The 22091-nt window shown below is 43.0% G+C and overlaps 1 protein-coding gene across 1 annotated transcript in view; it reads left to right on the top strand.

The window, feature by feature from the left end:
• OSBP2 (oxysterol binding protein 2) overlaps positions 1-22091 on the top strand; it is a 178169-nt gene that overhangs the window by 23363 nt on the left and 132715 nt on the right. The window contains exon 2 of the mRNA XM_053902167.1: positions 10233-10441. Coding sequence (XP_053758142.1) covers positions 10233-10441 — 209 coding nt within the window. The remainder of the gene's footprint in view (positions 1-10232; positions 10442-22091) is intronic.

Here is a 22091-nt window from a genome sequence, read left to right as displayed (position 1 = left end):
CTGATGAGGGGCTTGATCCCATGAACCATGAGATTATGACCTGAGGTAAAATCAAGAGTTGGGTACTTAACCAACTGAGCCACCCAGGTGCCCCTAACCAGCTTTGATGACTTTTAAGAGTAGAAATGAAGCCTGGGGACAAGTCCATGCACCCCTCTGGGTAAGAGACAGGGCTGCAGGTGAATGGGTGAGACTGGCTTGGTCCCCTTTGGAACCTGCAATGAGCTGCCCACTTAGCCAAGCTTCAGCCTCAGCCTCTGCCTCTGGAACAGGGAGGTCATTCCTGCCTTTCCTATCACATCTTAAGTGGCTACTCCATGTGAGACACCTCTAAGGTAAGTCCTCAGGATGTGGTAGTTAGAATGAATAAGCTGAGCTTTGTTACTTAGGTCTGGAAGGATCCTAACAGCATCCCCATGACCTGAGAGATAAAAGAACCGAAATCTGTTTCTCCTGCATGTGTCTTTTGTACGACCTTCTTCACTGTCTTCTCTGCCTTCTGACATCCCTTCTGGGGCCGCTGTCCACCTGTCCTAGCAGAACAACAGAAACCCAGCTCTGGATATTTTAAGGAAAAAAAAAAGATGTATTTACTGGAAGGATCTTCAGGAACTCACAGACAGGATTCCTGGAAAGGTAGGAGGACAGAGGTCTCAGAGGGGGGGAGGTGAGAACAAGAAGGCTAGTAGCCAGGTCTATGACCAAAATCATGTCACAAAACTATCCTGGAGAGGACATTGCCACCTGGGCACTGGATGTTGATGCTCCCTAGGCTTTGCTACTTCTGCTGCCCTAGAGAACCAGTTGTTGCTGCCTCCACTGCCAGGAAAGGATTCCCTGCATCTCTGTTCTTTTTAAATGCCATTTTAATGAGGTTTGATATGCATAGAGACAAGTGGTAAATATATATACAGCTCAGGAGATGTTCCCCAAATGAACACATTAGATAGCCGTTGACCCTGCTAAAGAAATAAAACATGACCAGCTCCCCCCACCCCCAGGAGCCTCCCCTTGTCTCCCCTCCACTCATTGCTCCTCAAGGGTAACTGCTACCTTGACTTCTCACCCCAGAGCTTAGGTTTGCCTGTAACTGTGCTTTGTCTAAGTAGACTCACACAATACGTTTTCTTTGTGTCTGACTTCTGCTCAACATTATATTTGAGGTTCTTCCAGGTCGTTTGTGTGGTTCTTATGGATTTATTCTCATTTCTGTATAATACTCTACCAATTGGATAAGCCATGAATTGGATAAGCCACCATTTGCTTATCGATTCTAGTATGGATGGACATGTGGGTTGTTGCAGTTTGGGGCTTTTAAGAAGAATGCTGCAGACACTCCAGCACATATCTTTGGTAACCACATGCATATATCCCTAAAGGGGAGGTCCATAGGAGTGGAATTGCTAGATCATGGTGCACATGTATGTTTACTAATTACTGATGAGGTTGAGCCCTTTTTCATATGTTCATTAGTTATTCAGAGATCCTCTTTTGTGAAGTATCTGTTCAAATCCTTTGCCTATTTTTATTTTTATTTAATGTTTATTTATTTTTGAGAGAGAGGGAGAATACAAGCAGGGGAGGGGCAGAGAGGGGGAGACACAGAATCCAAAGCAGGCTCCAGGCTCTGAGCTGTCAGCCCAGAGCTCGACGTGGGGCTTGAACCCATGAACCGCGAGATCATGACCTGAGCCAAAGTCAGATGCTTAACTAACTGAGCCACCCAGGTGCCCCTCTTTTGCCTATTTTTAAATTGGGTTGTTGGCTATACATTTTGCATCTCTGGATCCAGATTTTAAAATCTTTGCAAATGCATGGGATGAGCCTATGGGTGCCTTGGTAGCTAGAGATCCCAAACAGCACACATCAAACCTTATTTGCAGTCTTGGATATTCATTCTGAGATGTTGTAGCCTCTGGGAAGGTGCCTTGGCCAGGACTCAGCTGCACATACCAGAAATGAGTCTGGCTAGTGTTAGCTGAAAGGCTATGCTGCCATGGGTGAGGTAGCTTCCTAGTTGCTGGGAGGGCTGGAAAAGCAGCTGGAAGCTGAAAGTCAGGAATATTGAGGGTCCCCAGACTCTCACTAGCTCTGCTGGTAGGCGGCTGCTGCTGCAGGGAGCCACGGAATCAGGAAGCCGATGGCAACAAAATCCTGCTCCCTCTGTCACAGTTCCTGCCACCACAATGAATAACTTTTCTCCTGCTCAGTTCCATCCTAACTTGCTTCTGCAGTTAATACGTGTCATGTCATTGATGGAACCTGAATCCTTGGAATCTTTGCTGCGGATCATTTTGGGTGCTCCAACCTCAATGGTATAGGAAAAGGGGAAAGCTCTGAGCTGCGATGGGTGGTTTGGGGGCAGGGCTGTTCTAGGGAAAAAAGAGCCATATGGGTGCTGTGGTGACTGAGTGTTCTCAGTGGAGATTGGGGGTGGGGGTTGAAATGCAGTCCCATGATCGATATGTAGACATAAACCAGCTCAGCTGTATGGGAACTTCCAAAGGGCCCTTCCTGCACTCATCTGTTCAGCCATCATGTTTAGTGTCCTAGGGATGCAGTAATAAAACACCATAAACTGGGTGGCTAAAGACAGCAGAAATTTACTGCCTCACATTTCCAGAGGCTAGAAGTCTAAAATCAAAGGGCTAGCAGCACTGTACTCTCTCTGAAGGCTGTAGGGGAGGTTCTCTTCCAGGCCTGGCTAGCTTCTGATGTTTGCCGGTAATCCTTGGTGCTCCTTGGCTTGTAGATGCATCATTCCCATCTCTACTGCCCTCTGTGCCTCTGTCTCTCTCTCTTCTTCTTATAAGGACACCAGTCATACTGGATTAGGGCCCACCCTAATGACCTCATCTTAACTTGATTATATCTTCAAAGACCATATTTCCTAATAAGGTCATATTTGCAGGTACTAGGGGTTAGGACTTCACAATATCTTCCTGGGGGGGCACAGTTTAACTCAATACTCATCGTCAAGCCTGGCCATGTGTAGACCCTCTCCTTTGGCTGTCCTAGATCCCTGGGCTTTCCCAGAGCCACATGCCTCCACATCGCTGCTCTGGGTTGGCCTGGTCCTCCTCCTAGCCTTTGCCTGGGCAGAGTCCCCTCATTGTTTGAAATTCTGCTCCAGTGTATGTACCTCCTTGATCCATCTGGAAAGGAAAGTGTCATTCTGTCTCCTGAGCTCCCACCACTGGCGACTTATCCTTCCATTTTGAGTTTGTTTTTAAAGCAAACTGTTTATTAACAATGGCTATGTATGTAGCATACAACATACTGTATGTGTGTAACATACATGCAGAAAAGTAGGTAAATTATAAGGACACAACTCAATGAATTTTCATAAAGTAAATGCTCCTTTTATTTTGAGTTTATTTTCCCCTGCCTATTAAATAGCAGTTTACCATTTACAGGTCTGTCTCTTTCACAAGATGGAATGTTCTTTGAGGCCCGAAAATGTGTTTCATTTATCTTTATATTTACCCTCTCTCCAGTTTCTAGCACAATTCCTTTATATAGTAGCCCATAGGAAGTACTTGCTGAATTTGGATTTGGAAGATTAGAGTGGAATTTGCCGGGTGAATCAGACTCAGCTTGAGCTAGCAATTGAATGAAAGTCACACACAAGGATAAGTGCTTTGCTCCAAATTAGTAGATTTTGTCTTTCTGTGTGTCTGGATTCAAATTTGTTGCTTATCAATTTTCTTCCTGCCTATGGACAATTTTTATGAAGGTCCTCTAGACAACAGAGCCAAGGCAAGGATAAAAGGGCTGACACTCTGTTTGAGAGATGCGGTCCCAAGGTGGTGAGGCAGAAACAGGAAGTGGAAGGATGGATGTCCCATCACAGTGAGCTGCAGAGAGACACAGCAGGTCTGGCACATGGACTTCTCCAGAAGATATGCAAGGAGAAAACACACCTCTGAGAAGTCTGCAGAAGGAAGAATGGAGGTGGAATTTATCTGCCCCCTTTGCTTCCACCTCCTGTCTCCCACTGTGGCATTTCATGAAAGTCCAGAAGCGGAAGGACAATTGGGCAAGGCTGAGGTACCGACCGAGAGAGACAGAGAAGGAGGTGGTCGAGGGAATCTGAGAAGGTGCACAAGGTTTGTGTCCAATATGCTTCACACCTTGCGCTACTCAGGTCCTCTTGTGCCCTCCCATGGTGTCAGCTTTCCTACTACGATGTGGGGACATCCATTCTCTTGAGAGAATGAAGACATCTTTACCCCTTCCTTGGAGGTGCAAGTCCAATCAATGACAGAGTCCCCTTCCTGGTGGCTAACTGAGGTTGCCCGGAAAACTGAAGTAAGAAGGCTATGAAACAAGTTCATTTGCTGCTGCTATGTCTGGTCCCAATGCTGTAATTGATATTCATCATCTTCCTCCCCCCCCACCCATTCTAGATCCTCTTCATTCTCTGCTAGCACTTTGGCTGGTCTGTGACATTTGTCCTGAGGGGTTTGAGTTCCTTGTTGCCTTGCCCATTAATAACCATTACCAGACATAAAAGTATTAAGAGAGTCTCTGGGGGAATCCCTTCAGCTCTATTCCAGACATTCCTCTCCCATCCCCATATGTACCACTAACCTAAATCTTCATGGAAGTTGGTATTAGCGACCCAGTAGTATTGTCACTCCCTTCTTGGTCTGTTGGTCACTGTCAGGAGGAGCAGAAAGTGGCCAGGGGGTAGCATCAGCTTCCGATTTAATGGAAGCCTTATTGTGTTGTGTTTCCCCTTTCCCTGGAAGTAGAACCTCTAACCCAGCTTAGCCCAGCTGATGAGAAGCATAGACTCTGCTAGGGGTCACTATGTGTAACAGTGAACAGGGCCACTCCTGGACCCATCTTCTGTAATTATACAGGTCATCCAGATATCAGTTGTCAGTTCAGGGCATATACTTCATCCTGGGGGATTGATGCTCAAGCCCATAGACATCTCCCCAGTAGGTGCCCCAGCTGAGCCTTCACTAGGCCATTCCATTCTTCTGTCAGGTTGGCTGCTCCCGAGTGGCAGCAGGGTTCACAGTAAGATAGGCGAACTCCAATCAGGAGTTATTGGTTCACTTCCTTAGTTGAAGTGAGTGACTTAATCTGAGGCTGTGTCCTATGAGAATCCAGGCAGGCATATGAGGATTTGATAACTATGGACTATAGGGCTGCTGGAGGCAACCCTATTACCAGAAAACACATGGATTCCAGTAAGGACAAATTGCTCAGTCTCCCCTCCCCCTGCCCCACCAAGGTGAAAGCGGTTTGATCTAGTTGATGGATGTCTTATTCTTCCCAAAGAGTGGGTTATGCCTTGAAGGTTGTGTCAGTCCCTCCTGCTGACAGGTTGGACACTCAGCGAGACGAGCATTGTTGATGTGGAGGCAAAAAGGTAAAGGTAAGGGAAAGATACAAAATGATGCAATACTTTAATAGGTTGGCTATGACCTCACAGCAGACTGCAAGGGTCATAGGAGCTACTCGTTCTCTGGGCTCATGGACTTCTCCAAAAGGTTTTCAAACATAAAGCATACTTTGGAGAGGTCCACTGAGGGAAGAATGAGGAGTATTTATCTGCCTGCTTCCCATCTATTTCCCACTTCCCACTGGTCATTGTTCAGCCTGTGAGGTGAAAACCTTTCTAAACTAGTGGATTGCAAAAATCTAGCCTCTTGATGGCCACTCAAGAAGCCAGATCCCACACTCTGAGATTCAGCATCCTTCCAAGCTCATAAATGGAGGAGTGTCCCAAGCCACATGGGGTACCAAGAGATAATAAAGGAGGTGGTAAGGGGTCTCTGAGCTGGTGCACAAGGTTTATATCCAATACAGGTGGGTAGTCACTAGCCAAAATGCTACATTAACTATTACAGCTCAGTTAGTGCTTAGGAAGTCCTATATAAACCATTACGGGCTTCCAAGTTCTGATAGCTGATGTCATATTCTTATCTCTGGAAAGGACACTGGCCATCAGAACAGCTGAATATTATTTGGTTGAGAGTCAGTGTGACTCACTTAGAAGAATGTTAGTTATGGTAGCCTCTCTTACAGTTAACTTTACTACAGGTGTTCCATATTTTGTCTCTACTTGTTCTAAATACTTAAAACATTCACTGAATGTAAAGTAATGCCACAAAACATATTCTTTTAAAAACTGGCAGAAGATACTTGATCATGTGTGCTGGATATGAGCTCTCATATAACTGGCAAACCCTATCACATGGCCTGGTTTGTCTTGAGGCACTAAATATGCCTAGGGCTCAATGAGAATAGACGGTTCTGGGTTGTTGTACACCTCCAAAGCTCTCCTTCCAGGGTGGGTAGGATAGGAATTGCCACTGCAGCTTGCAGACCCAAGTCCACAGTGTGCCATGAGTGGGACTTTAACCTTTCCACCATCTGGACTGTTGGGTGGCCCTGGAAGGTTGACTCTCATAGGAGAAGTTACCTCAGCCAGAACTTACAATGGGAGAAACAAAAATTTATATACAACATGGGTAGGTGCACCACTCCGAAAAAACAACCTGAATTTTATGATATGACTCTGAATTTTGGACCCTTTTGTGACTTACTTTGAAGGCATTGAAATCTTAAAAACTGAGTAACAGGACAAAAAATATCACTTTGGCTACTAGTGGAAAATGGATTGACCACAAAACATCTAAACGAAAGAAAAAAGAACAGAGTTAAGTTCCAAGACAAGTAAATATATTGGACCTTGATGATTTTAATGGACCTTTAATTCCTAAATTCCTATGTTTTGCTACATAATTTCTTCCAATAATGCAGAAAAATAAAACGAAAAATCAATCTCCCCTCAAATCTTTTAATGAAAAGTAACTCTAGTTACAAAGAGTTAAGGTTAAATTTAGATGTGGATGCTGGGTGACTGGTAAAGCTTATCTGCTTATATTTTCATTTTCTGAAATTCCCTGTTACTTTGTCATGTCTACTTGTTCTTGTTTCATTTTTACCAGCTTTGTTTCACAAATTATTTCTCTTTTATTGATATTATTCCTTCATCTTTAGAATATTAAACCTATTTACATTCATTTTTAAAATATTGTTCTGATACATCCATTTTGTCTGAAGTGATTCATCTGCTGAGCATTTGACTTTGTTGGCTTCTTTGTTAGCATTGATTTTCTTCATTGATTTTAAAGTTTGGTTTCCAGTTTGTCTTGAGTGGGGAGTTTCTCTCTCCCTCCCTGACCCTTACCCACAACTTTACTTTTTGTCTAGTGATTTTTAAAAATGTTTTACTTAAGGGGCACCTGGTTGGCTCAGTTCATTAAGCATCTGACTTTGGCTCAAGTCATGATCTTGTGGCTGATGGTTTGAGCCCCAGGTCAGGCTCTGTGCTGACAGCTCAGAGCCTGGGGCCTGCTTCAGAATCTGTGTCTCCTTCTCTCTCCACCCCTCCCCTGCTCATGCTCTGTCTCTCAAAAATGAATAAACCTTACAAAAAATCTTAAGTTTTGTTTATTTATTTATTTATTTATTTATTTATTTATTTAAATGTTTATTTATTTTTGAGAGAGAGTGCAAACTGGGGAAGGTTGGAGAAAGAGGGGAACAGAGGATCTGAAGAGGGCTCCATGTTGACATCAGTGAGCCCAATGTGGGGCTCAAACTCACAAACTGTAAGATCATGGCCTGAGCCAAAGTCAGATGCTCAACTGACTGAGCCACACAGGCAACCCTCTAGTGATTTTCAAAGTTCCTGCACCTCACTCTGGAGAGCCCAGTCCAGAGCTAGGCCTTATAATAGGGACTTAGGGCTTCTGTTCTTCAGTAACATTGGGAACATATCCCACCCACCCTGTCACTGAGCCTGACAGCAAGTGAGTTCAGGTTCTGGCCACCAGACTTCATTTCAGCTATGACTCTGGGAAGAGTGTGATGGCAGCATTAAAATTTTTATTTTTAATTTTGAAATAACTTATACTGTGGTTTGGAGAGTTTCCAGAGTTTTCATGGTGAACATGTGGAGATATGGGGACAGTGGCATGCTCAGAGAGCATGGAAACTCTACACTCTTTTCCTACTTATCTCTTCCATCTGGCTATTCCTGTGTTGTGTACTTTTAAAATAAACTGGTGATCTACAAAGAAGAAAGAGGAGGAGGAGAAGGAGGAGGAGAAGGAAGAAGAAGAAAGAAGAAAGAAAGAAGAAGGAAGAAGGAAGGAAGGAAGGAAGGAAGGAAGGAAGGAAGAGAAGGAGGAGGAGAAGGAAAAGGAGGAGGAGGAAGAAGAGGAGGAGGAAGAAGAGGAAGAGGAGGAGGAGTCTTATAGAAAAGTTCAAGTATCCATCATCTAGCTTCCCCTAATGTTAATATCTTATCTCAGCAAAGTACAATTATCAAAACCAGAAAATTAACATGATATGATACTATTAACTAAACCTCCAACTTTATTCATATTTCACAAGTTTTTCTCTAATGTCTTTTTCTATCTTGTAATCCAATCTAGAATCCTACATTGCATTTAGTGAGTTTCTATATCTGTGATCACATCTACTTTTATTAAAGAAGATCTGTCCCTTCTCCCCCATTTATTTATCCCTTCAACTATTTGCTTATATCAGCATGAACTCAGGGGTATTTATTTTAGTTGATGGGTTGTAATCCAATACAATAGCCACTGGATAACTTCCATCCCACTCTGATACCACACAGTGGCCTGGCTTCCATATCCCATCTCATACCAGGTACTTCTATTCCCCGTTTTCCATAGGAATTTCTGTAACTCTTGACCACCTCTGCTTCTTTCCTAACATTAGGCCTAGGAGGCCCACTGTTTTAATTTTGAGATAAAAGTCTAAATCCTAACATAACCCGCAAGGTATTGCATCTGGCCCCTATGTAATTTTCTAGCTTCACCTTTTTCTCATTCACTCTGTTGTTCTCAATGCTCTTACTACATGGAAACTTTTCTTCTTTTTTGAAACCTGTAAAGTTCACCTTCCCTTATGTTCTTTGCCCTTTCTGTTCCCCCTGCCTAGAATGGTCACCACCTCCCTGCCTTCTTTTTGAGCTGAGCCATAGTGGCCTTTTTGGTTAGTTACTGTATTGTTTAACACCTAAACAGCCTCTAGCCAAAAAGTCCTTGAATCAAAAAGGGCAGGCTTCCAACAGGTATGCTCATCTTTGCCAGCTTTGTTAATTAGAAGTTTTCTTCAAGTAGAACATGTCAGCACCTAGGAGCGGGACTTTTCCTCAAGTATAAACTATGTCATCTTCTCTAAGGAATGTAGCCAAAGCAGGAGGGAATTGGAAAAGGCATAAGCTGTTCACATAAAAGCTGAATGTCTTGTTGAGTGTCAAGTCATTTGACTTTAGAACTGGTAGAAGAATCAAGAAAATAACATGAGGAACAGCCAGCATCAAAGGGCAGCAGAATTTGCCAAATGAGCTTCTGCCACTGGCTGTGTTACATGCTGACCACCAATTGCTCTTCCTTTTCCAATACTCTCTGTGAAAAGAGATTTGGTATGTTGTGATGGTTCCAAATTTCCTTTAAGTATGTGAAGGACTAAGTTAGGTAGATCCAGTCATGATGGTTGGATCTGTTTTTAGACATTGGTCACAGTTGGAAATGGCCTGCACTTCAGTCACTTCCATTTCCCCTTACTTTGGTACCATTAGCTCCATAATCTTATAACCAGCAAAGGTTTTAAGGTCATGTCCGTCATGAGGCAGCACTGTGTTAGTCCCGCCATTGCCTTCTTCCCATTTGTTGTGGGGCCAGAAGAGTGTGGTGGCATCCTTGTTCTGTGGATCTCTGTTCCTAGGTCACTCCTGGCAGGGTGTGCCTCCAAATCCACCCTCTGGGGTTCTGGGTCTCTAATCTCAGTTTCAGTGGTATTTGCCATCCTGCTCCAGCTCTGTGGTTCTGAGACTTAGTGGAAGGAGGCTGGGTTGGAGTTAGTGGTCTATGCTGCCTCACAGGTCTCTAGACAGTCACCCTTCTCCATTTCCTCATGTCTGCAAGGGCTTAACCCACAGCCAGCATGCCCTGCAGTTGGCACTAATGCGGGCCCTCCTCCCTTTGCTATCTCCCCACTGAGCGCCCCTCAGCCAAGCCCCTACCAGTCAATCCCATCAGACATTATCTCCCTGCTCTGACTCCAGGGACTCTCTCAGTTCTAAGGGTCTGAGGTTCTGAGGATTTGCCTTGAGCAGTCTAGAGGTATTGAGTTTGGGAGCCTCACCCCATACCTTCTCTTGCATCCTACAGAAATCAGGGTGAAATGGCCCACACCTGTCGTGGCACCATCAACCTGTCCACCGCGCACTTTGACACGGAGGACTCTTGCAGTATCGTGCTGACCAGTGGGGCAAGGACCTACCACCTCAAGGCCAGCTCGGAGGTAGAGCGGCAGCAGTGGATCACCGCCCTGGAGCTGGCCAAGGCCAAGGCTGTCTGCATGATGAGCAGCCACTCAGGTAGTGAGCACTTGGTGAGCGGGTATACATGCAGTGTCATGGATCCAGAGAGAGTGGGACTTGAAAGTGTTTGGGGGGTGGTGGTGACCAGGAGACCCAGGCTAGTCCAGACCAACCCTGGAAGGTTGGGATATGTGTTTACCCTTCCCATTCAGCTCTGTGTGTCCTCAGCAATGAGATGCTTAGGTGGTCAAGGTTGGGTGGACAGGTCTTGGGATAGAAATATTTGTGATGAGGAGGGCTGTGTGTATCTTTCTTTGGGCAAGTATGGTTCCTAGATTTTAACAGAACCTTCAGATGCTGCAGTGAGTGAGATCCAGAAGCAGCAGCAGAGGTGGGAGTCCAGGATCATGTACCTGTGCCGTGGGCCAGACTTTTTCCCAGGCCCATTATGGAGATTGAAAGCTATTTAGCCAGAGCTGTTGTCTTTGCTGAGGTGGTAGACAAGCTCAGATATCCTGAGCAAGACATTTAATTGTTTAATACATGCATTTATTTTTTAATATGTCATGTCTTTATGTGATTCATAAACCAGAAGTTTCAAAAGCACATGCAGTGACACCTGCCCTTGACTCTTGTTCCCAGCCAACCACCCTATTATCCCTCCCAGAGGCAACCAGAGCTACCTTGTGTCTTTTACATATTTATTAAAATTGGTACTTATTTTAAAATAAATGCAGTCTTCCACCTTCCTTTCTTTCCACTTAGTAATGTATCTTGGAATTTCTTCCCTATCAGTACATAAAAAGCTTCCTCCTTGTTTTTACAGCAGTATAGTACTTTGTTGTATGGACGTATCATAGTTTGTTTAACCCAAAACCTGTTGATGAACATTTAGGTTGTTTATTTTGCTATGACATGCTGCACTGCAATGAGTAATCTTGCATTTTGTTTCACATTTGTAAAAGTATAAAGTATACATTCTAGAAAGTAGGGTTGCTGGGTTAATAGCAGTGTGCCTTTGTAATTCTGAGAGATTGTCAAGCTAACTTCCATAGGGGTTGTAATATCAGATGACTGTAGCAGTGTGTGAGAATGTCTGCCTCCCATAGCCGTGTCCACCCAGAGTGATAGCAAATGTTTCTGATGGGTGAAAACTAGGTCCACACACACTCGGGGAGGAGATATTGGGAAGCTGTAACTCTTCTGAAGTTAAAGCAAAATGGCGTGTGTTTTCTCAGACCTATGTGGGGTTCTTTTAGGAAGGCAGGGCTCCATGTGAGAACAAATCACAGCCTCTCCGCTCCAGGATTATCTCACAGGCTGGTTGGGGAGACATTGAGTCCTATGGAAGGACCTCTAGCACAAAACAGGATGAGAGGGACTGGTAATGTCAGTCACCATGCCCCATACCTGGTCTATTGTATTGGGGTCTCCCCCAGCACTAGCTTCTCAGTGCACATTGGTGGTCGTTTAATATCATTCTGACCTTCTCTTTTGGTCTCACATATTTGGAGCATGGATTCCCCCTTACCCCCGGTGATTTTTCCTTGGGATCATCACTCATGTGACTCTGGTGTGTCAACAGTGATGCTGAATTTGACACAGGATCCCCAAGATACCACTCCATTTCTCAGTGAAGGAGGGTTTTGGAGCCATTTCAGGCATGGGCTGTGCTGGGACCCCCAGTAGGACCTGTGCTTTCTGTTTGGAGGTCTATGGAAAGCCACTGTGGTGGATGACATGGTGGGTGGTGTGGCTGGTGGTGTGGATGACATGGCTCAAGACACCCATTGGCTAAGTGTAGGAGCACTGATGGTCATGGAAGAATGAGTTTCCTCTTTCTAGCTTCTCATGAGTAAAATAAAATGAAATAACTAAAATGATTGTTTCATAAATTCAGCAAAGTCGCAGGATACAAAATTAATGTACAGAAATCAGTTGCATTCTTATACAGTAATAATGAAGCAGCAGAAAGACAAATAAAGAAACTGATCCCATTCACAATTGCACCAAGAATCATAAAATACCTAGGAATAAATCTAACCCAAGATGTAAAGGATCTGTATGCTGAAAACTATAGAAAGCTTATGAAGGAAGTTGAAGAAGATACGAAGAAATGGAAAAACATTCCGTGCTCATGGATTGGAAGAATAAATATTGTTAAAATGTCAACACTACCCAAAGCAATCTACATATTCAATGCAATCCCAATCAAAATTGCACCAGCATTCTTCTTGAAGCTAGAACAAGCAATCCTAAAATTTGTACGGAACCACAAAAGACCCCAAATAGCCAAAGTAATATTGAAGAAGAAGACCAAAGCAGGAGGCATCACAATCCCAGACTTTAGCCTCTACTACAAAGCTGTAATCATCAAGACAGCATGGCATTGGCACAAAAACAGACAGATAGACCAATGGAATAGAATAGAGACTCCAGAACTGGACCCACAAAAGTATGGCCAACTAATCTTTGACAAAGCAGGAAAGAATATCCAATGGAAAAAAAGACAGTCTCTTTAACAAATGGTGCTGGGATAACTGGACAGCAACATGCAGAGGAATGAAACTAGACCACTTTCTTACACCATTCACAAAAATAAACTCAAAATGGATGAAGGACCTGAATGTGAGACAGGAAACCATCAAAACCATAGAGGAGAAAGCAGGAAAAAACCTCTCTGACTTCAGCCACAGCAATTTCTTACTTGACACATCTCCAAAGGCAAGGGAATTAAAAGCAAAAATGAACTATTGGGACCTCATGAAGATAAAAAGCTTCTGCACTGCAAAGGAAACAATGAGCAAAACTAAAAGGCAACTGATGGAATGGGAAAAGATATATGCAAATGACATATTGGACAAAGGGCTAGTTTCCAAAATCTATAAAGAACTCACCAAACTCCACACCTGAAAAAAAAATAATCTAGTGAAGAAATGGGCAGAAGACATGAATAGACACTTCTCTAAAGAAGACATCCAGATGGCCAACAGGCAAATGAAAAGATGCTCAATGTCACTCCTCATCAGGGAAATACAAATGAAAACCACACTGAGATATCACCTCATGTCAGTCAGAGTGGCTAAAATGAACAAATCAGGAGACTATAGATGCCGGAGAGGATGTGGAGAAATGGGAACTCTCTTGCACTGTTGGTGGGAATGCAAACTGGTGCAGCCGCTCTGGAAAACAGTGTGGAGGTTCCTCAAAAAATTAAAAATAGACCTACCCTATGATCCAGCAATAGCACTTCTAGGAATTTACCCAAGGGATACAAGAGTGCTGATGCATAGGGGCACTTGTACCCCAATGTTTATAGCAGCACTTTCAACAATAGCCAAATTATGGAAAGAGCCTAAATGTCCATCAACTGATGAATGGATGAAGAAGTTGTGGTTTATATATACAATGGAATACTACTTGGCAATGAGAAAGAATGAAATATGGCCTTTTGTAGCAACGTGGGTGGAACTGGAGAGTTCTAATGCTAAGTGAAATAAGTCATACAGAGAAAGACAGATACCATATGTTTTCACTCTTATGTGGATCCTGAGAAACTTAACGGAAGACCATGGGGGAGGGGAAGGAGGGAAAATTTACAGAGGGAGGGAGGCAAACCATAAGAGACTCTTAAAAACAGAATAAACTGAGGGTTGATGGGGGGTGGGAGGGAGAGGAAAGTGGGTGATGGGTATTGAGGAGGGCACCTGTTGGGATGAGCACTGGGTGTTGTATGGAAACCAATTTGATGAATAAACTTCGTATTAAAAAAAAAAGAAAAAAATAATTGAATCATATTCTAGGAACCTTCTGAAAATAACGTAGCAGGTAGTATTTATTGGATTCATCATTCTGGAACAATTTTCCTGGGACAGCCAATGGACAGAGTTTCTTCTGCACCTGGGGTGGAAGTACTTGTTAACTCAGCTGGGAAGTGCTAGTAATTTCTAAGCCTGGACTTCCTCTAAGAGGGTTGAGACCCCTGAGGGAGTTGCCTCAGGCTCACCTTCCTTCGTTTCATACCCCTTAGGCATGGTCAGGGGCTGGAGACATAGCACATGTCTTGTGTTCTCAAGGGGTTAGCCTCCTGGGTAGGAACATAGGGCAAACATTCAGGTACAATTCAAGGTAGCACTTGCTCTGTGTTAATGAGAAATGGTAGGATTCCTCTCCTTTTGGTGTTTTGAAACATAAATGAACTAACGCATGTGAAGGTGAAGACTTCAAAAAGGTACTGTGCTTTTATAAAAAGGTTGGGGTTACCTGATTATTTCTTGAAAAAGAGTTCTTGTGGTGGCATCTCTGCAAGGCAATATCTTTCTCCCACAGTTCTCAGGCTGATGTTAAAGAGTTGTGGTTTGCAACTTTTCACATGGGGTCAGATTCAGGTAACCCCAAATAAGGGAAGACAGCCTAGTGTGGTTCTCCTTGACTCTGGCTCATAGCTACCAGCTGGGTCAAGGGCATAGATGGTGCTCCAGATGGACCCCCTTCAGGTCATCCCAAGGCCTATCTGTCCCTTCCTAGGCTATGGACTATCTCTCATCCATCAGGAAGCCTACTCTCTAGCTTTTCTGCCACCCCTCACAACCCCAGTCCAGGCACCATCCCCTCTTACCTGAATGTCTGAAAACCTCCTCACTGTCTTCCTGCTTTCAGTCAGTTCCCCAAACAGCAGGCAAAATGACATGTTAAAAAGTGGGAATATGATCATATCACTGCATTACTTACACCTCTTGAGTGCTATAAACCAACTAGACTTAACAAACATATACAGAACACTCACCCAACAACAGTGGGACACACATACTCTTCTCAAGTGCATGTAGAAAGTTCTCCATGATACACTAAATGTTAGGCCACAAAACAAGTCCCAATAAGTTTAAGAAGATTGAAATCATACAAAGTATCTTTTCTAACCACAGTGAAATGAAACTAGAAATCAATTACAGAAGAAAATTAAAAAATATGTAGATATTAAATAACACACTCTTGAACAACCCTTGATTCAAAAATGAAATCACAAGGGAAATTAAAAAAATACTTTGAGAAGCATGAAAATGAAAACACAAAATACCATAATTTATGGGATACAGCAAAAGCAGTGCTCAGAGGGAAATTTATAGCTATAAAATATACATTAAAAAAGACAGAAAATCTCAAATCAGTAATCAAGCTTTACATCTTACATTTTAAGGAAGACCAAACTAAACCCAAAACTAGTAGAAGGAAGGAAACAACAAATATCAGAGTTGAGATAAATGAAATAGAGAATAGAAAAATAATAAAATAAATCAATGAAACTAAAAGTTGCTTCTTTAAGGTGATCAACAAAGTTGGCAAACCTTCCACTAGACTGACTAGGAAAAAAAGAGAGAAGACTCAAATTACTAAAATCAGAAATGAAAGTGAGGACATTACTGCTGACATTACAGAAACAAAAGGGATTATAAAACAATACTATGAACAATTGTACACCAATAAATTAGACTACATAGATGAAATGGACAAATTCCTAGAAACACACAAGTTACTAAACCAACTAAAGAAGAAATAGAAAATCTTAGCAGTTCTGTAATAAGAGATTGAATCAGTCCTCAAAAGTCTCCCAACAAAGAAAAGCCCAGGACTAGATGGTTTCACTGATGAATTCTACTAAACATTTTTTAAAAATTTTTTTTTAACATTTATTTATTTTTGAGACAGAGAGAGACAGAGCATGAACAGGGGAGGGTCAGAGAGAGGGAGACACAGAATCGGAAGCAGGCTCCAGGCTCTAAGCTGTCAGCACAGAGCCCGATGCGGGGCTCGAACCCACGGACCGTGAGATCATGACCTGAGCCGAAGTCAGACGCTTAACTGACTGAGCCACCCAGGCGCCCCACTACTAAACACTTAAAGAAGAATTAATACCAGTCTTTCTCAAACTCTTCCAAAAAAATTAAGGGGAGGGAAACACTTTCTAACTTATTCTGTGAGTCTGCCCCTATACCAAAGCCAAACAAAGGCATCACAAGAAAGGAAAACTATAGACCATTATCCCTTATGAATATAGATTCAACATCTCAACCCCTCAACTCCTCAACACAATACTGGCAAACAAAATCCAACAGCATATCAAAAGGATTATACACCATGACCATGTGGGATTTATCCCAGGAGTTACAAGGGCAGTTCAACATAAGAAACCAATCAATATAGTATACTTCACTGATTGAAGGAAAAAATCCTCACTTATGTGATCATCTCAATTGATGCAGAAAAGGATTTGACAAAATCTAACACCCTTTCTTGATAAAAACATCAAATATGATGAAGGCCATTTATGAAAAACCCACAGCTGGCATCATATTCAATGGTAAAAAACTGAAGTTTTCCCCTAAGATCAGGAACAAGACAAGGATCCCCATTTTCACCATGACTATTTAACATTGTACTTGAAGTTCTAGACAAGAAAAGGAAACAAAAGGAAAAATTGGAAAGGAAGAAGTAAAACTTTCTATTGGCACATAGATGATACAATTCTACATATAGAAAATGCCAAAGAATCCACAGAAAAACCCTATGAGAGCTAATAAACAAATTCAGCAAAGCTGCAGGGCACAAGATCAACAAATATCACTTATATTTCTATATACCCACAATGAACAATCCAAAAAAAAGAGATTAAGAAAACAATTTCCTTTAAGTATCATCACAAATAAATTCTGAAGAGTAAATTTAACCAAGAATATGAAATTTCACTGAAAACTTAAAAAATTTTTAAATTAAAAAAATTACTGAAAGAAATTAATGAAAACCTAAATAAATGGAAAGACATCTGTGTTCATGGATTGGAAGACTTAATATTACTAAGACAACAATACAACCCAAAGCAATGTATAGATTCAGTATAATCCATATCAAAATTACAATGACCTTTTTTCTTAGAGGTAGAAAAAAACATTCCAGGGAACCCAAAGTAGCCAAAACAATCTTGGAAAGGAAGACAAAGTTAAGAGAACTCTTTTCAATTTCAAAACTTACTATAAAGCTAGTTTACTATAAATCAAAACAGTATGGTACTGACCTAAGGACAGACATGCAGATGAATGAAATAAAATTAAGAGTCTAGAAATAAACTATACATCTATGATCAATGGATTTTCAGCAAGGGTACCAAGGTCATTCAATGGAGAAAGGATAGTCTCTTCAACAAAGGTGCTGAGATGGCTGGATGTCCACATGTAAAAGAATGAAGTTAGACTCCTACCTCACTCCATATACAAAGACTTAACTCAAATGCATCAAAGACCTAAATATAAGGGCCAAAACCATAATACCCGAAGGAAGAAAAAGGAGTAAATTTTCATGACCTTGGGTTTGGCAGTGGTTGTTTAGATATAACACCAAAAGCACAGGCAGCCAAAGACAAAAAAAAAAATACATAAATTACACTTTATCAAAATTTAAAACTTTTGTGCATCTAAGGACATTTATTAAGAAAGGGAAAAGACAACTCACAGAATGGGAGAGAATATTTGCAAGACATGTTTTTGATGAGGCTAGTATCCAGAATATTAGTGGGCAGAGTACTTGAATAGACATTTCCTCAAAGAAGACACAAATGGCCAATAAACACATGAAAAGATAATCAACATTGTTAGTCATTAAGAAAATGAAAATCTGAATCAGGAAATACCACTTCACACCTATTAGGATGGCTATTATCAAAACAAAAACAAAAACCCAGCAACAAAACAATGGAAAGTAAGCATTGACAGGGATATGGAAGATAGGAACCCTCATACATTGCCAGTAGGAATGTAAAATAGTGCAGCTACTATGGAAAATGTTCTAGTGCTTTCTCACTGAGTTAAGCATAATTACCTCTATGATCCTAGCACTTCCACTCCATTCAGTGGAAAGAACTGAACACTGAAAGAACTGAAAACACGTTTTCAAGCAAAAAAGAACTGAAAACATGTTTTCAAACAAAAACTTGTACATGAATGTTAATAGCATCACTATCCACAAGAGCCAAAAGGTGAATATAGCCCAAATGTCCATCATCAGATGAATGAATGAATAAGTGTGCTATGTCCATTCAGTGGAATATTACTGAGCAAGGAAAAGGGATGAAGTACTAATGCATGCTATGACATGGATGAACCTTGAACACACGTTAAGAAGACAGATACAGAAGGCCATATGTTTTATGATTCTGTTCACATGAAATGTCCACAATAGGCAAGTCCAGAGAGACAGAAAGCAGAGTAGTGGTTGCCAGGAACTGGGGAAAGAGGTTGAGAAGTGTCTGCTTAGTGGGTACAGGATTTCTTTTTGGGTAGTGAAAATGTTGTGATGGTTGCACAACATTGTGAATGTACTAAATATCACTGAATTATATACGTAAAATGTTTAAAATGTTAAATTTTACCACACACACACAGTAATCTCAGGTGGCTTGTCAGTGCTCTTAGGGTAAAATCTGAGCTCCTTATGCTGTATGACAGTCTATGGCCTCCTTCCCCGCCTGACTCCCTCCTCACTATACTCAGCTCCTGCCTCAGGACCTTTGTACTCGTTGGCCTTCTCTGCCTAGAACACTCCTGCTCCTACTCTTGGCCTGCCTGGCTTTCATCCTTCAGGTCTCAGCTTAATAACACTTAAGAGTGTTTTAAGTTGTTCCCTTCTTAGGACAGCTTCATGACAGAATCCTTGTTATTTTCTCCACTGCAATTTTTCATTATTAGTTGACTGACTTGTTTATTTACTTATTATCCATCCTTTTCATAAAACCTTAGTTCCTCCAGGGCAGAGAGATCCTGTGTATCTTGTTTCCATGGTGACCTCAGGGCCCACCACTGGGCTTGGCATTGGAGGATCTGTTGTGGGGCCAGTGTGCAGAGCAGCCAGGACACCCTTGTCCATGCTAGAATCGTCCTTGGAGAGGAGGATTGGGGTGTTGTGGTTTCTCTATACCTGTCACCACTAGAACAGATGAAGGAACTGATGACGTTTAATCTGGAGAAGGGAAGGCCAGGTAGAGCCTACTCATATTGAAATTTTGAAGGGTCAGAGAATGTGAACAAGGATGCAGACCTGTGTTTCTGTTTTTGCTTTTGTTTTTGTGGCACTGGAAGACATAAGCAGAACCAGTGGAAAAAGGGGTGAGACCGATTTCTGCTTAGTCTGGGAAACAAATCAGTGGACTACAAAAGGGAAAGTGTTGGTAGGGGACATGATGGGAGGTTCCAGCACAGAGCTGGGCTGGGGCTGGGTGTCCCAAGGGTACTTCATGACTCCAAGGTTGTCTTTCTGGGCTACTTTGTGTTTCTTTTGCCATTCACTTTCCAAATTTGGTAGAATGTTCTGTGGTACTATGGACAGGGTGCTGAGTCAAGGAGGGTCAGATCTGACCTTGGGCAAGTCACTGTGTCCCTTGGGACCTCACTCTATCTATAAAATGGGTGGTTGGCAAGGCTTTTCTGTGAGCTCCCATCCAGCCCTGGGGCCTTGGTCAAACCAGTGAATATTTCTGAGTTCCAGATTCCTCATCTTCGGCACTCCTGCTCAGTTGCCAGGAGGATTATGTGATAACACATGGGAGGTGTGTACTGCTATGGGTGCTAGTAATTCCACTCATCCCAGCACTGTTGTTGGGGAGTGTGCCCCAGCACTCATAAATCATCCTGCCCACAGCTGGTAGTAAGTGATATGACAGAATCAACCGCAGAAGGTCAAGCACCCCAGGGTGTTTGAAAAGGGAAGGGGAAAAATATTCTTTCACTGTCTTAAAATGACCTACCTCCAACAGCATGAAATGTGGCACAGCAGCCCCAGGGGGCTGCATCTCTGAGAAGGCAGCTGCCCTCCCCTCTGGGTGGGGACATGTCACTGGTGGATGCAGAGGGACGAGTCATGATCACCTTGGGGGTATGCCTGCACCTCCTAAAGGAGTGTCTGTGTCAGGAGTCTGGGTGCTGTGGCAGTGGCCCTTCCCCTGCCAGCCCTGCCCTAGCTGTGGACCTTCTGCAGAGCCCAGGACCTGGACACACTCCTGGAGCCCACCCCTCAGCTGTGCATATCTTCCCCTGCTCTCTGTAGAAGTAACTGATCTCTTGGGCACCTGAAACTTGGCCTTTTGAGCTCTTCCAGTTTTTTAAAATATTAATCTATATTTTTATTTGCTATCTTTGTAAATATTCTTGAGTATATTGGAATATTGTATTCTTGAGTATATTGGTATATTGGAATATTCTTCCAGTTTTATATTTCTGGCTTTAACCTGCCAGTTGTCTAAAATGAGCAAAAGTTGGGGGCACCTGGCTGGTTCAGTCAGTAGAGCACGCACCTCTCAATTTCAGAGTTGTAAGTTCAAGCCCCATGCTGGGCATGGAGCCTACTTAAAAAAAAAAAAAAAAGATTAAAATGGGCAAAAGGAGGGAACCACCTATTTCCAGGCCACAATAATTTTTGTTATATAAAAAATAACCCCTAATAGACCTCTGCACAGTATGTGCTCTTGTATATTAACATTTCAGAGGGAATGGATGTCATTCAAATGGCACAGTCCTACATGAACTCAAACTTTATGAACGAGGCGTGACAGTTCCCATGGAGGTTAGAGTAATTTGCAGGTGAGTTAGCACAGTGTAAGGTAGGAGGCTGTCACCACTGGGATGGGTGGGAGAGGGGAACAAAGTCAGGGAAGGTTACTTGTAGGAGCTGAGACCTGAGCTGGGTTTTGAGGGACAGAGAAGAGCTTGAAATATGGAGATGGAGGTGAGGAGAGAAGGGAAGAAGGAAGACTATCCAGGCAGTGGGAATGTCTGGAGCAGAGGAGAGGATGTGTTCAGGGACTGTGGGGGTTCTCTGTGGCTGGGGACACGGCATGCATTTGGGCTGCATCATCCTTTAGCCTGGCAGTCACCAAGGGGAGGTTTGAGAACAGTCTGGTAGGGGTGGGCTTGGGAATATCTGGGGCTAGGGCCTCCATCTGGCTGTGTGCACAGGGCTCCTGAAGGGAGAGTTTAGCCAGGAGGACTGACTGGTTCAGCAGCCAGAGCACAGAAGCCACGTGCCCGTCCCAGGAGGCCTGAGCACCTTTGGTCAGTGGCAGAATCCCCCATACAGCAGAATGAACTTTTTGCCCAGGGACCTTGCATCAGAAGATTTGAATACCTCAGTTATTTGGACCCCTTTGAAAAAGGGTTTGGCTAACAGCTATCATTGGGCTTTTCCTGGGCAAGGTCCTATTTGCCTGCAAATTACTTACACATGTTTCAAATTATCATAAGGATTTGGAAGCACTGAAGCATCATGTCCTGTCAAATGCCCTAAAATCCAATGGTCTTTTCTCCAATCAATGTTAGATTTCTTCCTTTTTGCTTAGTGAAGGCTCTTACACTGGGGGCTGGGCCATGTGTGGGGAAGTCAGAGATGAGCAGGCACAGGCTTGGACCCAGCCTTGGAGGAGCTCTCTGACTGGGGTTGAGAGTAGGCAGCCATGGTGTCCCTGACCCATTGGAGGTTGAGATGAGCTATGCCTGAAGGCAGAGTGAGAAGGAGGCCAAGGACACAGGGATACATGCCCCAGAACCCATTGTGGGAAAAGGGAGCTGGCATTGGATTAAGTGGCAGCCCAGCCTAGGCCAGTACTCCCAAAGGAGGGGACAGAGGATATGGGATGAGAGAGGCAAGCTGAGCCCCCCTATCAGATGGG

Source organism: Panthera pardus, unplaced genomic scaffold (genome assembly GCF_024362965.1).
Source record: "Panthera pardus isolate Hobbes unplaced genomic scaffold, ASM2436296v1 HiC_scaffold_15, whole genome shotgun sequence".
Classification (NCBI taxonomy): Eukaryota; Metazoa; Chordata; class Mammalia; order Carnivora; family Felidae; genus Panthera; species Panthera pardus.
Note: the sequence above shows the minus strand (reverse complement) of the source record. Positions and strands in the feature narration are given on the sequence as shown.